Here is a 16,391-nt window from a genome sequence, read left to right as displayed (position 1 = left end):
GGCGGCCAGCTCCTTCGTTGTCTTACACCCAAAAAAATTAATGAACCAAAAAACAGATAAATTGTTCTCGAATTGAGAATGCGCCCTCTCACTTAATCAAGAAGAAAGGTTCTTGAAATAATGGTATAAGTGCTCTCGACTTTTGGCGCAATAAAAAATATTGATGAAAGTACATGTTTTGGATACAAAAGTAAAATTCCAAGATAAAATGGTCTTAACTTGAGAATTCGCCTTATCAACTATTCTAGAGACATTTTCTTCAAATCAAGAAGAAATTGTTCTTGAGTTTTGTCAATTAAGAATAGTGATAAAAGAACTTTCAATTTTTTTTGCGATATTAAAATAGTATTTATCTCCAGTATTTATCTCCAGAATTTTGGATTGAAGTGATCTCGGCTGACTTTTAAGATCGAGAATACATTTATCTTTGAGATCTGAATTTTTTCTGAGTGTACATATCTGCCTGTTCAGTTCGGTTTAATTTTAGTACCTATATATGTATACATTTGCATTCAGCCCCGATTTGGGTTCTTGACTCTATCAGTCTGTTCTCACGCATGTCAAGAGCTGTTTCGAGTGAATTTCACCTGCTGTGATTTATTCAATCAACTTCTGCGACGTTCCACACAACAACTCAGACTCAGGTTGCCTTTATTATTTAGACATCTTTGTTGTCTCTGCCTTACGCGAGTTTAATGTCACTCACCGGGCTAAGCAAACTTGGCTGCCACATTTAATCTGCATAATTTTTATGAAAATTACAACCAAGAACCGAGGGGATATTTCGTAGCAAGGCGCAGGCGAATAAGATACAATTTCACTCATAGCCAAAAAAGTAATTTTAAGATGTTCAACATTTGCGGTGCTGCTTTAATTGTAGTCGCACGTGTCGTATGCTTAATAAAAAGTTCAATTCTTCGTAAATTACAATTTTCTTTTTGATACTTAAAAAAATGACCAAAACTTTGTAAATTTAAAAAAATTCTAACATATTCATCAACATTTTTTTTTTTAAAAGGTTGTAGACATTTATACCTTTAAGTTAGCTTTCTTTCTTGTTAATATTTATATACATTTTGATTTCTCACATTCAGAATTAGCAAATCTGTTTAAATCAACAAAAAGAAGATACAATTAGCAAATAATACAATGAAATTATGCAATAAAGAAAAATAAATTCAAGGGTCTTAAGAAACCCTTGTATGTATGTTTAAAATTCCAAAAATGTAACACTTGTTAAATGTAAGAAAACAAATACAAAAGTACACATTACTTAAAAAATGTAACTCGTAGTTGTTCAGTTGTAAACAATTTTCCGATTAAAATTTGAATACTATCTGCAAGCTAATAAAAGTTGACTGAGTGCTCTTTATTTATTTGCCGACATTTAATTTGTCCCTCCATTTTTTCTGATGATTACCCAGCTGAGTAAATGGCAATTTACATCAATATATTAACTTTTTCAAATAAATATACAAATAAAAATTATTATCTCCTTTAAAAAAAAAGACTTGTAAGGAAATACAAAAAAAAATCGTTTGAATATAAAGTATGAATTCCACTTTTTTCATGCGTGTAAAAAATTGATTGAAATAGTTTTGCCGCAAATCTCACTCCATATTCATACTTCCTTTTTCGTACACATGCACAATTTAATACTCGTTCATTATATATTCCCATAATCCAGTGATAAAATAAAGTTTTTAAAAAAGAATGCATTCATTTTGCTTTTAGTGCCACCTGGCGATTGCACAGTTTTTAATTAAATGTCGCTACGTATATGCATGAAAATAAAATAAATTCCCCTCTACCAGGAAAAATATTTTTAGAGCTTTGTGAGTGGAGTCCCACCCCGCAGACAATTTCATCTGGATTTCCGCGGACCTGGAAGCGATTTCATTGTGCAGCAAACTTTTTAATTAATTGCGCTGGCCAATTTTTCGGCGGCTGCCAAACGCTGTAATTGCAATTGAGTGTTGCAGGGGCAGTGGGCCAGGTGAAAGTGGAAAGTGGACCGTAGAACGTGGACCACACGGACATCGCTAATTTGGTGCCGCCAGACAAGCGGGAAAAGCGGGTAAAGCGGACTGGCGGGTCAATCAGTTGGCCATTTGGGTGGCCAGTTGGCCAGGTGGGTGGTTCGAGCCATTCTGGCCAAAGGTCCTTCAGTCACGCGCTCCGCTCGCCTCATGTTTGCTAATTTATGCGGCGCTGCAGCCGCAGGGCGACGGTAAACAACGAGCGGTAAAAGTTTCCCAACTGGCTCTCAACAAGCAGGAAAGGTTCAGATGGAAAACAGAGGCTTATGATACCCTCTCAGGAGATTTATCTAAAACAACAGGGGATTGGGATATAGATCGTACAAAACATAACTACACCAGGAATAAAGCCTACTCCAGATTTTAAAAATTAGACATTGATTCTAGAAAATCATTTATGATTTTCATAATTTTTTTTTTCTATCCGTTTTTGTAAGATTTAAGTAAAAAGTTCTTAAAATAAAATAAAAAATTAACATTCTTTTAATATCTGGTATTTTCCCAATTTGGTGGACTAGAATTATTTTTTTTGATAGGATTTATTTTGAAAACATTTCTTGAAAAAGGTTCTTGAAATACAAAATAAAACAAGTATTTTATATTAAAGCCTTATAGTTCTTTAACATATGTATCATAACATTTAAATAGGATTTATTATCAAAATGTTTCCTTTAAATTTGTACTCAAAATTTAAATACAAAGTGATTTTATAGCTAAAGATGTCAAATAAAAGGCTTATAATTAATCATTTCCAATGTTTATACCAAATAAACTACGGGTAAGGACATCAAAAAATTGAATATCCGTAAGTAAACCTTATCTAAATAATATCCTATTTTATAAGTTTTAATTTGTTATTCCCAAAGACATGTTAATTTTAAGAAAAACCTTGAAAGCTATTTATGCACCCTTAGCAAGGGTATAAAAATGGGGCACTGATGGGAAAGCGGAAAATGAAATGGAAATGAGAAGTGGAAAACGGAAAATGGGAAACAGGAACAGAAACAGGAACAGAAACAGCAACAGGAACAGGAACAGGATCGGAAGAGGTCTGGCTGCTGGCAACGCCTGTCATTGTTTTTGCCGCTCTTGTTCGCGCTTAAAACTTTGCTCTCGCTTCGATACGCCCCGCCCACATTCATTACACATTGATGGCACATTGTCCTGCCGGCCCACCCACTCCCACCCACTACCTCCCACTACCACCCACTCCTCATCCGCTTTACAGTCGAATGTTGCCTTTTATTTCCTTCGGCCGCTGCACAAAACAATTTGTCAAACAACAAGCGAAAAACTTTCTTCACTCCAGGGAGGTTAAGGTTCAACACATTTCCACTTTTATGAGGGCCAGTTAACCCTACAGAAAACCATTTTGCATTGATAGAAAAACTTTTAGTTACACTTTACCAAGTTCCATAATTTATTTTTACTAAATTCAGAAGCAAATATTATTAGCATAATAGTATAAATTTGAAACGAAATTGCCCTTGTTAAAAGTTGAGATTTTATTTGAGGTGTTTGGCACAAAAAAAAACAGTAGAGCTAAATATTTTGCTAACCTTTTGGCTTAAACTATTTGTATTAGGAGGAAATCTAATAATCAATCAACAAATAATTCAATCATTTCTCAATCTCTTAAGGTTATATTTTAATGTTATTCAGAAAAAGTTAACCGGAAGTTAAATAGCTCAGAAAAACTAATTGGTTTTCTAAACATGATGTTAATTTTATCATATATATCTTTATATCATATGTTTTAATCTCTTATCAAGCGATAAAGATGGAATCTCAGGCTGCCAAAATTAAAAAAAAAGATTAGAGCAACATTTTTTTATCAGATATGTTATTTTGACTGGCATATATTTTAATAAAACATACCCATAAGTTAAGAGATTTCAACATGTTACGTTAAGTTAACATGACATTGAGATATCACCCCTATTTTCGAAATATATTAAAGGATTTATTTCTGACTTTCATGGCATCAGAGGGTTAAGCTCCAATAAGTCTGTCCCCAGAGGTGGGCGGAAATACGGCGGATTCTAAAAACTTTGGGTTAAGTTGGCCAACTGATACGATGGACACAAATTGCCGGAGTACAAATGCCCAACTCGACTCGAATCGCATAGCTAACATCCCTCGAAGGCCTGACTTAGAATTTGCACACTTTGTTAGCTTGTTTTGTTCGGCAATTTTGTGCTGCCTGGCAAAAAAGTTTCTAATGCAATTTCGTTAAATATTTTTGCTCTGATTTCGTTTGGCGCCCCCAGGAAAATAGTTAAGCGCCCACCACGATCAAAATGTCCCAACTATATAAGCTCTGCGGGCGTGTGTCATGTGTTTTTTATTCCATTTATTTTTGGCAAGTGAAAACTAAACTTTTCGACCTGCCAAATTAAGTTTGGAAGTTGCAAAATGTCTCAACTGACAGGCCACATATGAGGCTAATTCAATTTGAGGTAAGCGGTGGCACTTTCTCCCACTTTCGCCCACATCCACCGAAGTACAATAACAATTAGCATTAGCACATTGATGAGGCGCCACCACTTTTACACCACACCCCCCTCCCCCCCCCCCCCCCCTCAAACTTGTCGGTTTGTTGTCCTAGTAAATTTTGGCCGGGATTTGCTTTGGCGCGTGTCTCGTAAAACGGAAAGCAAACTTAATTACAGCCAGGATCTGCAGCAGCAGCAGCTGCTTGTTAATGCGGTTTTTGGGGGAATCCCACTCTGGGCTTGCTGGAATGTATTTGGTTTATTAGTTGCTCCTGCGGGCGGGCGTCCTTGCCTTACAAATGCTTTTCTGTAATTAACGCCCACGGTTAGGCAAACAAAGGCAAAAGCCGTCCAAAGCACACGCGACTGCATTAACAGAACTCAGCCAAGTGTTACCTGCTTTGCGGTTCAACGAAAATCGGTCTAAATTGTTTGGAAGTGTCAAAGGGGAATTACAATTAATAGAACCGCTAAGCCCAAAACAGCCGCCAAGAAAAAGCCTTAAGTGATTTGGATAGCATGATATAGGGATTTTATAGTTGGGCTCTTAACAGAAAGAAAATGTTTAAAATATGTGTATTATTTTTACCAGAAATTTTACGATATACATTGTATATTATCCTTAAAAATAGTATCTAGATATATACTACTTAAGAAAGAAAAGATAAGATGCTTGAAGAATCAATTTAGAATAAACTGAGAATCAAAGATGAATGAATGAAGCATAAATGGAGAGTACTTCGTATTTCTGAATGAATCGTCTTTAAAAGAAAAAAACAATGATAGAATTTATATATAATTGCTCCTAAATAATAGCCAAAGGCCCTGTTGCCATATAAGTTAGTTTAGTTTTTGTAAACTTTTCTATCTATAATAATAATAATAATAACAATAATGTTCCTAAATATTCCCACTTTTTTAAAAACACCTTCAATAATATGAAGAATAAATGGATGATGATTGAAGAATCAATGAAGAACAAATGAATATTTAGCTAATCAGGTTTAAAAGCTTTACAAATTCGAACTTCTGGATGAATAGGGTTCTCCAATTAGGGCCCGGAACATGTGCTCATTAAAATCTGATTTGGTATGCAGGCGAACAAAGCCGTCAGTCTGCAATTGAAAGAATCAGGTGACGTGGAAAGCGGAAACCTTGACTGCACCCAATAGGCCAATGGGCCAACAGGTGAACAGGTAAGTAAATGGGGCGCCAGACAGCCAAGCTGTGGCCAGTCTTGGCATTCGAGCCACCTACCTGCCCTAATATTCAATTAATCACATTATGCAGGCTGTCAACTCGGATTAGCAGACCTTGCCAAGGGTACCAAGTAACACGGTAATCAACCGGTCCCAAATCGTACACCGAATCCAAAAGCGAGCCAAAGTCCTGGCTTGTTATACAAATAACTGGTGGCCAGTCAATTACGGCAACTGGCCAAGGAAATCCAACTAAATATTTTATTATGAGCCAACGTTTGTCTTGATTATGCGCCGAGTTGCTGGAGGGAAGCGCAACTAATTGAAAACTTGCAAAAGTTTTTCTCATTAATAATAAGCCAGACTGAGAGCCCTGGCGACTATTTGCTTACGGGGCGGAGCAGTTCCACGTCCTTCGTCCATCCCCCTAGGTCCTTCGTCCTGTTCCGCAGTCAGCTTGATTTGTTGTAAATGATTTAATTACTTATTGCAAGGCGCTGGGAAAGCTATTATTAAGTTGGATGCCCGCCAGGCCGCACTAAACACGCGTATTAGATTAATGTTGTTATTACACAGGCATCTCCATCGAGAGATACTCCCCCGAACTGATGGTAATTCAACCATTTTTCTTATCTAAAGCTATGGAAACATCTATAAACACACTGAACTTTAGAAACAAGAAGTTATAAAACTTTTTGATATTATGTAATAAATTATTTTGTTGATATTTAATTTAAACGTTTTGAACTCGTTTATTTAATCAAAAAACAGATCAAATGATCATATAAAAAAAAAAAAGAATATTTATTCTCGAAGTACAAATACTTTGTAAATAACAAAGCAGATATATTATTTTAAAACAAATATAATTAATTTTTGGAAAATATTTTGGCAATCAGTACTAACTCCTATTATTTTTCCCTTAGCTGTATGTGCCCCACAATCCATCCCACTCTGCATTTTGAAGCGTTAACGAGTCGCAATCGCTTATTGCATACTTTTCAGCTCCCGTCGAGGGGCTTCCCCTCCCCTTATCCTTGTTCCGCAGGATTCACGTTGGCAAGGACGCAGCTCCTGCTATTGAATTATGCATATTTCGTTGCAGGCAGTGGAGCTTGAAGTGAAATGGTGGCTGGGGGCCGGCTGCCCAGACAGCAATCTATTCGTTTGTCAGGCGTTGGTGGCGCGGGGAAACATTACGGGGTGGCCGGGTGGCAAATAGAATTATTACCTCGGCAAAGTGTTGATAAATTGTATTTGCAACAAGTCAATGATTAAGTAATTTAATACGACAACAAATACATGACCAGCAGACTGTATTTTTATATGAATTTCCAATCACTTGCTTACTTTTGTTGTTTTAACAACAGCCTTTTTTTTCTTAAACAAAAAATCAATTTAAAACATATTTAACTAAGTAAATCCATATTAAACAAAGTCAATGGGAGACACAACATTTTAATCATCAAAACAAATATTTATAATGATATTTACATTTTGAGATATTTAAAAAAATCTTGTTTAAATATTCAACAAGCTTAACAAAACTTAAAGTTAAATAAAAAATAAAATATAAAAAGTATTCATCAAAAAATCCTTCGAGCCGGATTTGAACCAGCGACCTATGGATTTCTTTTGCTTGTTTTCCAACTACAGTCCACCGCTCTACCAACTGAGCTATCGAAGGTCGGTGAGGGACGCTGATCTGGGGCTGTTCATTGGCTATCGGGTACATTATTGCTACATATATATGTTCAAACAAATATAAAAATACATATATTATAATATATGGATCGTTCTTATTTTTTTGGTCAGAAATTAATTCTATCTGCTGTGGGGTCAAGCGATTTTTTGACCTAGTTATATTTTTAATGCTGCACCTATAATCACAAGATTCTTTAAAATATATAAGAAATAAATATATATATATATATTATATTTGTCTAACTAGAGTCATTCTCAAGTAACTTGGATTGATATTATAATGCATAATGAATAATACTCTTGTTCTTCCCTGTTTAAAAAAAATGATTTATTTTCTTTGCCGGTTTTGGGTCTCTTCTTAATAGTTTACGTGGTTTGTTTATCATAAATTAAAAAATAAAAAAAAGTAAGGAGACAATAAAAAAATAAATCAAAAAAATCCTTCGAGCCGGATTTGAACCAGCGACCTATGGATTTCTATTGCATATTGTACCAACTACAGTCCACCGCTCTACCAACTGAGCTATCGAAGGTTGAAAACTCGGGCGGCCGATGTGCGTTTACTGTGTAGGCGCGAGCGAGACCACTGTTAACTGAAGAAACTACTTCGATCAGGTAATGACGTCATATTATGATAAGCAACATGCTTATAAATAAAGCATATGGAAGATTTATTTTTAAATACTATGTGTCGCTATTGAATTTGTTCTGAAAAGCGCGCGTTTTAATGCACGCATTTTTGTCATGGTGTAAAATAATTTAGCTCAGCTATTTGATCTCAAATTATAATAATAATAAAACATTAAATAAATATTAAAATACAAAAGAAATATAACTTTTTAAGTTCTTTACAAACTTTTTCCCATTTTTATATAGGTTTAGTTCTTTCCATTTGATTAGAACTATATTTCTCAATAAAGAAGTTAATATCTTTCCGATCGGGTAATGAAATGTGATGAATCGGCAGAATAGTTCCACCCCCTTTCCGAATCACCTTGGCCAATTCTTTGAGGGCAGGAACTTTGACCGGCCCTCAGTTGCAATAGATAGCCCACTCCCGTCGACCAGCCTTTCAAGAAATTCAATCAATTATGTTCTGTATACGCAACGTGTGCTGTAAAGTTGTGGGTGAGCACGAACAAGTGCAAACTGAAATCCATTATAGCCATTTGCAAGCTGGCAATTTGTGCAGGGCCAGGGAAGGAGCAGGAGGAGGGGGTGGACATCGTTAACGAGGTCAACAGCAAAAGATGAAACAAACTCAATTTCCAACGCAGGGAAAATGAAACAAAAATGGCATTTTTAATTGAAAAATTACAGCAACCCCTTCCTGTTATCTCCGCTCCACCCGACAGAGCGGATAATCCCTTAGCTTCAGGGAGATATTACCCTTGACCATCAGCTCCTCCAGGCGAGCCTCGGTGCTGATGCGATAACTGCGAAAGATCCTGGCCAGCAGCAGTTTCATCAACATCTGGGCATATCGGTAGCCAATGCACATGCGCAATCCCTTGGTGAATGGGACAAAGGCGAAGGTGTGCCTCTGCGGGGATTCCAGTCCGAAATGTGCCTCCGGATTGTAGGTGCGCGAGAGTGGACCCCACACCCGTTCGTCCCGCTGCATATTGTAGATATCGATGCCGATCTGGGTGCCACGAGGGATCAGGAACTCTCCGTCATCCCGCTGCAGTTGAATATCCTGCTCTGCCGATCGTAGGACCATGGGCACTGGAGCAAATAGTCGCATGGCCTCGTTGATCACCATTTCAGTGTACTCCAGTCGCTGCAGCTGCTCCAATGTTACATCCCCAGTGGGTGGCAGTTCTCTGACCAGTTCCTCGTGGAGTTTCTCCTGGTAGCAAGGATGCATGGCTAGGCAGAGAATTGTGAAGTAAAGGGCCGTCGATGTGGTCTCGAAAGTCTGAGTAAAAAGTTATTCAACTATTTTTTTAAGGTTATACTTTTACCTACCGCTGCAATGGTCACATTGGCCTCATCCCTCACATCCTGCCAACTCAGCTGGCCGCGCTCCACATGCTCCCTTACCTGCTCGATGAAAATGGCCTTGGACTTGCCCCTCATCTCCAGTTCCGGTCGGTGCTGCTCCGGATTGGTATTGGCAGCCACCACCGAGACTATCGGTTCGAGAAGCTGCCGGAACATGTTAGCTAGGGGTTATGGTGGTCATGACTCACTGATCGGATGAGCAGCTTACCTGCTCTATAAACCCAAAGAGTATGCCAACGACCTTTTGCTGCAGGCGAAAGAGTCCAGAACGACGATATATGAGCTCCGGATAAAGCCAAGGCGATAGCATACGCTTTACACACACTTCTGTCAAGCTGAAAGGATATTGTATTTTGTTTTTAATATTACAAAAATATGGAATTTTGTGGTTACCCATTATAAGCCTCAAATATGGCAATAGATCCGTCATGTTGGAAGTTCATTTTCTTGCCCATCGTGGTCTCTGTAAGCCATTAAGTTTGAGCCTTAAAGATCCATAATCTGTTTAGATACTCACGGCAAGCTGCTTCCAGGACGACTTTCTTGAGGATTTGATAGATCTCCAGCCGCTTGCCATGCTGCACACCCTCAAGCTCGAGTTTTTCCAGGAGCACTTGAGCCTCGGCATTGAAAATGGGCAGGAAGTTGCTGAGAATCTGGCGACCAAAGGCGGGATTAATAAGGCGACGATGTTTGTGCCAACGAGGTGAGCTCGATGTAAAAAGTCCGTCACCTATGGCCGAACTAACGAATCGATAGAAATCGCCCTTATTGGTGCAGTGCGTCGAGTTAAATATCTGTTCCACACTATTGGGATCGTTGATGTAGAGGAAACAATTGGTGCCCATCCAGGAAATGAAAGGGGCCTTGAACTGTCGCGACAGGCCATCCATGTACTGCAAAAAGGCTGGCAAAAATTCGAGCTATCAAGTGCCTTTTTGGGAAATCCTCTTTGCTCTTACTCTCCGGATTCATCATCTGCAAGCCCATGCCTATCAAGGGCCAGCCAATGGGTCCACGTAACTGCCAGGCGGCTTTGTAATACCTTCGCCGGCTCCACAGGAAGTATATCCAAGCCAGCAGCAGCCAGCCGATTAAAATGATGCAGGCCAGCATGTCGTTAAACCGTATCCGTAGTCAAAAATTTAATTGCTTCACGCACGGCGTTCGAAAGCAAACTAATCCCAGCTCACAGCTCCATTCAGTTTTCTATATGTATGCCATAAAGAAATCGTCAATGGATGAAGAAAAATATAAAACCTTGCCAGACTAATTGCCAGATTTTTGGAAATTTCAGTGTATGATTTCAATCAGTCAAAGCTATTTAAAACAACCTTTCCGCTTGGCTTTGCAACCGCAACTCATCTGGTTTTCCTGCTATTCGTCGATATTCTACTATAATTTGGCCGAAAAACGGGGTTTGTACAGTGTGTACGAATATTAACAATTTTTCTAGCTGGGGATTACGCATTTGCGGCTTTAATGCACCTCTTTCCATGCCCCACACGTTGTGGGGCGAATCTCGATTTGGTGCCGATATTCATTCGAGTCGCGTGCCCCTCAAAATTATGCCAGTCAATAATAATATGCACCAGCCCAAAGAAAACTCAAAATTTTAAAGTGATTTTAGATACTCTAACTGGAAAAAGGTAAAAATTAAAAATGGAAAATTCTTTAAAGAAATCAAACACACAAATATTTTTTATACAAGCCCAGTTAGGCTTATCTTTTCAAAATATGTATTGTTCCTGAATATTGATTTTTTTCCTTTCCCTAATTTATAAATTAAATATTGAACCACTATACTAACATAAAAATATTTTTGTTTTCAACCTACAAATTAAACTTTATATTTCAAGAAATAAAAAAAATCCAAACGGGTATCATTAATAGATCAAACAATTATATGATTATATATTTACCTAGAAATTCCTGGCGAACAGCCATGAGTCCCAATGCCCAATCACAACCCCATTTACACAGCTATTACGCATTAATTGAGTTTTTGAATTATAATTTTTATTTGCTATTAATATTTTTACAAATTGTTTTATTTGTGGTGTTTAGCTTTTTCAATTTTGTTCAACAGTTCTATGTTATTTATCTGTGTGTATTTGCCATGACTTTGAATAGTTCCCTTTCGGTATTTGGTTATCCTTGTGTAATATTAGTTCTCGCCGAGATACGGAGACACAAGCCGGGATTATTCATACGTATATGTAGACTGTTAGTTAGTAAAACTTAGTGCGCTAAGTGTTGAGTGAGCGTCTCCTGATTCTGCAACGGGTTTTTACTTAGGATCTGGTCCCGTATACTGGGATCCCACAAATATTCCGAAATTTAGCACTCTCTTATGTGTAAGCTAGGTTTAAAAGTTTGCAAATATTAATATTGTTGTGGACGTTGCGTTTCCAGTTTTGTCATTGGTTAGATTTAGTTTAGAGCTTTAGGTCGTGGCATAAATTTGCGATTTAATTTTATTCAAAGGCCTTGGGATCAATGGAAGCCAATCTTTGGGGTCTTGGTGTTAGATTTCACTTGAGAATTGAGTTCGGGATTGATAGACATAAGAACCGCACTTGACTTGCCGCTGGTTCATAGATTAGTATATAAATATTTGCCAGTCATGTGTCCTTAGTATATCTACCATATATACACATTCCGTACGCCCTCATCATATCCTCTCAAGGGACGTTAGGTTATTCTTACTTTACAAATAAATTATACTCCATTTATTGTCAAAAATATTGACGACTCGCGATTGCATTATTCCTGGCATTACACATGAGTTGTATAATATGATTATTAATTCTACCGCTAGTTATATCAAAAGTGATCTGCCCAAGTACTTAGGTAATTGTTTTCAACTATACCACCCTGTGATTAGGGATTAAATTCAACATTGCGGTCAGTTAGTATGCCATGTCTGCAACTATAGAAACTATTTCATTGGAGATTGAGGTTCTTCACTAATGTGCTTTTCGAGTGGAATGTTGATTAACTTTTTGTCTTGGATTTTTCCAATGCATATGCTTCCCTTCAATAATGTAGTACTTTTTAATTGGTAAATACTCTGCCAAGGGCGAACATGTCTCGGCTGGCCGAACATTACTTGTGACGAGTCTATATGAAAATTCTGGGATGTTTGCGGGCTTAATAAAAATATATTTCATATTTGTATATATTTCCACTCTAAATGCTGCATGCTGTAGGATTATATTTTGCAAACTAACATTGAAAAAATAAAAAAGAAAACTGCTGCAGGCTTTGTTGCTTTGCTTATTCTATATGCAACCCGTGCAAATATATTATGCATGTATATATGTATACAAAATAAACTTTGCTTTCACATTGACGCTTGCATAAAAATGTTAATCAAAAAACATTGGTTTTAGTTTTTACTCGATTTAGTTTGGTTGTTATTGTTGTTGTTTTGAGACGGGGACATAGACGGTGCAATCGTTTGGCTGTGCATTTATGGGGATGGATGCGGCATGGTGTTTGCAGTACGGCTATATAAGCTTGGGTTTGAAAGCTAGGCTAGGGATTATATATGGCTTATGAGTTTTGATTAAATTTAAATTGTGGTTCTCCTGGTAAGTGTTTATCATTTCGGTTTATACTTAGGCACAATACATTTATTTTGTTTTATTTTCAGTTTTCACATGACTTTTGTTTTTGTAGCTGTAACTTTTTTTTGCTAAATATTTTTGCTTCGCTTACAACTAATTACTACGCATAAAAACGTGTCTATATGTGTGTAGTGTGTGAATGTGTCGGTGTTGTGGCTAATTATTTCATATATTATGGGATTAATTTTGCATTTCTCTGCAATAATTTCTACTACAATTTAAACATCTCAGCCGCTTGGCTATTATTTAAAGCTTTTCACAATCATTTTCATATATGCAAATTAAAAAATATAATAGGATTACAAAATCTGTTCAATAAATAATTTATAATTCAATAGTTTTTGTTGAACTATGTTTTTTACGCACTTTAACGCGTGTTGGTGTTTCTGTTAGTTTGTATGGGTAGTCAATCTTCGTTACCACGAAGTTTTTTACAAATATTGCTTAAGTTTTGCATGTGGTTGCTTATTAACGCAAAATGCATCACCAATTGGTCTTGTATCATTATTAATGATAAATAAATCAACCGGATTATAAAATGCTCGCTTGACTGAATGTATATAAATAGGCATTGGGCGGGGAGTCCAAAGCTGGTCAAATTATTGGCCGAAATACTCGACTGTCACCTGCTGCTGGCCTGCTTTTTAACATAAATTTATTTTCAACACAAAATTGGACGCACAAAACCGCGAATACAAAAATTATTGAATTACAATAGGCTTTTTAGGGACTTTAAACTATACACACATTATGCTTACTACCAGCTTACACACTTTTCGCTTAGTTTTGTTTTCTGTTTAACAAAATATGCGCTAGGTTTTCTACGAATGCTACAAAGTAGACAACAATTTAAATTTTCTCTGCTGCCCTTCTGCTTAGTTTGCTTGTTGTGTTGTTGTTGTTTCTCAGTTAATTTATGACTTGCTTCTTTTCGCAGGGTGATTAACTCTCCGCTTGCTGGTTGGCCGTGAACTGCGTGATGCCGTCTTTCTCCATCGACTCTAGGATATCAGCAACGTACACGGCAACATCGGTGTGGCTCGTCTCACCGCGACGGATGAAGGGCATCTCCAACAGCCGGCTATACTTCGGTCTGTCGCTCTCCTTTTTAATCAGGCTTAAAAGATTATGGCACTGTTAGATTCTAGTTTGCAGTCGCATAATTTTTATTGATGCTTACCAAGTATTGACAAAGTCAACAAACTCTTTGGAGAACTCCATGCCGTTGTAGGACGTCAATAGTCTTGGCGGTTCACCTTGCACAACCTGAGGAAATGGGATTAATAATAATGAGAACTTTCCTATACTCGAAAGAACTGGATGAATAAGACACTACTAGACACTAAAGAATTAAGATTATTTAAACTACATCAACTACAATGATGAAAGTAAGCTGCCCACGTTATCTTTAACAAAGGGCACGAGATAAAAAGTTATTTGTAATAAACCTTGTCACTAAAATATATTAAAGGCATTTGTACCTGGCACAACTGCTCGAAGACCGAGTCCCATTTGCGGTAAGGGAAGTTGCCGGTAGCCACCTCCATTAAAGTTATGCCCAAAGACCAAACATCGCTTCGTACATCGTAGCCCTTGGCGCGCTCCGGATCAATGCGTTCAGGCTGTGAAATTACATAGAATTATAGTAAAAGGTTTTTGGAAAGGTATGAGTTTCCTTACCGCCATGTAGGGCCTGCAGCCCGCATCTTTGGTCTTGGCAATCGAGTCAACCAGCTGACCCGAAATGCCAAAATCACACAGCTTGATGTCACCACGACGGTGCAACAGAATATTGCTCGGCTTCACATCCCTATGGATGATCTTCAGCTCCTCCTTCAGATAGTTGAGGGCATTTACGGTGGCTACCGTAATCTTAGCCAGTATGGACTCCGGAATGTGGCGCTGCTGCTTCTCGTAAATGTACTTGTAGAACTTGTCCAACGAGGTGTCCATCAGTTCCATGCAAATCCAGCAGTCGCCCTCTTTGAAAAGCGCACCATAGAACTGAACGATGTAGATACACTCGTTGGACTTCATGACCACCTCGAGATCCATGAGCAGCTGCTTCTGTTCCTTCTCGTCGACGGTGGAGCGTATACGCTTCACGGCCATTACCTTGTCCAGTTTCTTGAAGATCATCTTGTTGACCGCCCCAAAGGCTCCACGCCCAATTTCGCCCTCATCCTCGAGATCATCCGAAGTGAAAGTGTGTGTATTGGCGGGGCCCTCGCCAAACTGCAGCTTGCCACAGGCCTGCTGGCGAATCCGCTCCCGGTGGCGATCGGCGGCGCTGCTGCTCGAAGCTGCCGGAACTGCGGGCACAACAGTGCTGACCACCGGTGGAACCGGTTGTGGCTGCTGGGCACCAAAACAGCGGGTCACATGGTTGTGCTGCGATGAGGAACTTGAGCCCGAGGAGGTGGAACCTGACGAGGTGGACGATGTGGATGAGGGCGGATGGCGAATGCTGAGGTTGTTCAGGCTGAGCTGATCCGGGGGGTTGCGGGCGCGACTGGATCCGGCTGGAAAATGAAAGGGGAAAACGAAGATTGTAGCAGGCTTCATGCATTGATAGAAATCACCGCTTATCACCGCTGCCACCCAATTCCCTAACTATGCGTCACCCAGCTAGTGTGTGTACCTCCTGGTCTGCATATGTGTGAATTGCGTGGGCGGTCCACTACCGAAACGAAAAGGGTAACTCACTTGCGAACAAATTCTTCGGTCGCTCGGCCATTGTGTGCGGTGGCTGAAAGTATCGATGTCCCTTTGTGTGGCTGTCCTAAGGATGTTTTGTCCGTTTTCTGCAGGCGCCGCGCCCCGAATACAACACGTCGACTGGGACTTCCTTTGGCCCTCCGATCGCTTGGCCACTGGGCCGCCTTTGATGGGCTCTTCGCCGTACGCAACGCAACTACTTTTTCAGCAATCGAGCGCACTGATATGCACTTTTTTTCGCAATTTCGCTAAACATTTACATAAATAACGCAAAACTTAAAGGAGCTAGAGATGAAACATTGATTATTTGCGGCCTATCGATAGTGCACCGCAAAGCGGTCGATAAGGCTGCAGACCAAATATCGATAGGCAGTCAAAACCGATACCGGCAGCCCTGCATGGTACGTAAATTGTGAGGTGGATATTTAATGAGTTTAAAAATTATTTTTAAACTATATTAAAATAGTTTTAAAACAACAAAATAAATAAAATTAAAATATTTCCTATTTGTAAAAAATTCATTAAATGTAGCATTTCTTTTCAAATATAATTATCGTAAAAAAATTATTTGTATTAAAAATTCGATAGTTAATTAGT

General features: G+C 38.5%; 2 protein-coding genes and 2 non-coding genes across 4 annotated transcripts; all 4 read right to left on the bottom strand.

The window, feature by feature from the left end:
* Window positions 1–7,327: 7,327 nt before the first annotated feature.
* TRNAY-GUA (transfer RNA tyrosine (anticodon GUA)) lies at window positions 7,328–7,420 on the bottom strand. Its single transcript has 2 exons — window positions 7,384–7,420; window positions 7,328–7,363 (listed from the first exon to the last, which is right to left on the bottom strand). It is a non-coding gene; the product is annotated as a tRNA-Tyr (tRNA).
* A 456-nt stretch (window positions 7,421–7,876) lies between these two features.
* Window positions 7,877–7,970, bottom strand: TRNAY-GUA (transfer RNA tyrosine (anticodon GUA)). Its single transcript has 2 exons — window positions 7,934–7,970; window positions 7,877–7,912 (listed from the first exon to the last, which is right to left on the bottom strand). It is a non-coding gene; the product is annotated as a tRNA-Tyr (tRNA).
* Window positions 7,971–8,702: 732 nt separating this feature from the next.
* Window positions 8,703–10,910, bottom strand: Cyp313b1 (Cytochrome P450 313b1). The gene is made up of 7 exons (XM_070996290.1): window positions 10,779–10,910; window positions 10,407–10,653; window positions 9,962–10,351; window positions 9,838–9,907; window positions 9,653–9,779; window positions 9,409–9,588; window positions 8,703–9,358 (listed from the first exon to the last, which is right to left on the bottom strand). The coding sequence occupies exons 2-7, from the start codon at window positions 10,558–10,560 to the stop codon at window positions 8,771–8,773; spliced, it is 1,509 nt and encodes a 502-aa protein (XP_070852391.1). The 5' UTR covers window positions 10,561–10,653; window positions 10,779–10,910; the 3' UTR covers window positions 8,703–8,770.
* A 531-nt stretch (window positions 10,911–11,441) lies between these two features.
* On the bottom strand, window positions 11,442–16,103 carry Mkk4 (MAP kinase kinase 4). The gene is made up of 5 exons (XM_017071721.4): window positions 15,783–16,103; window positions 14,757–15,598; window positions 14,558–14,698; window positions 14,257–14,342; window positions 11,442–14,193 (listed from the first exon to the last, which is right to left on the bottom strand). Exons 1-5 carry the CDS (start codon window positions 15,811–15,813, stop codon window positions 14,019–14,021), a joined length of 1,275 nt encoding a protein of 424 aa, XP_016927210.2. The 5' UTR covers window positions 15,814–16,103; the 3' UTR covers window positions 11,442–14,018.
* Between the last annotated feature and the right edge of the window lie 288 nt (window positions 16,104–16,391).

The sequence above is a fragment of the Drosophila suzukii genome, chromosome 3, assembly GCF_043229965.1.
Source record: "Drosophila suzukii chromosome 3, CBGP_Dsuzu_IsoJpt1.0, whole genome shotgun sequence".
NCBI classification, from domain to species: domain Eukaryota; kingdom Metazoa; phylum Arthropoda; class Insecta; order Diptera; family Drosophilidae; genus Drosophila; species Drosophila suzukii.
The sequence above is the reverse complement of the archived record's forward strand: the minus strand, read 5'-3'. Positions and strand labels throughout refer to the sequence as shown.

Coding starts and splice junctions, on each gene's coding strand:
- Cyp313b1 (XM_070996290.1), bottom strand. CDS start 10,560: ATGCTGGCCTGCATCATTTTAATCGGCTGGCTGCTGCTGGCTTGGATA. Junction 9,908..9,961: donor CGTCCTGGAAGCAGCTTGCC/GTGAGTATCTAA, acceptor AATGGCTTACAG/AGACCACGATGGGCAAGAAA. Junction 9,589..9,652: donor TCTTTGGGTTTATAGAGCAG/GTAAGCTGCTCA, acceptor ATGTTCCGGCAG/CTTCTCGAACCGATAGTCTC.
- Mkk4 (XM_017071721.4), bottom strand. CDS start 15,813: ATGGCCGAGCGACCGAAGAATTTGTTCGCAA. Junction 14,699..14,756: donor GCTGCAGGCCCTACATGGCG/GTAAGGAAACTC, acceptor GTAATTTCACAG/CCTGAACGCATTGATCCGGA. Junction 14,343..14,557: donor TCTTCGAGCAGTTGTGCCAG/GTACAAATGCCT, acceptor CCATTTCCTCAG/GTTGTGCAAGGTGAACCGCC.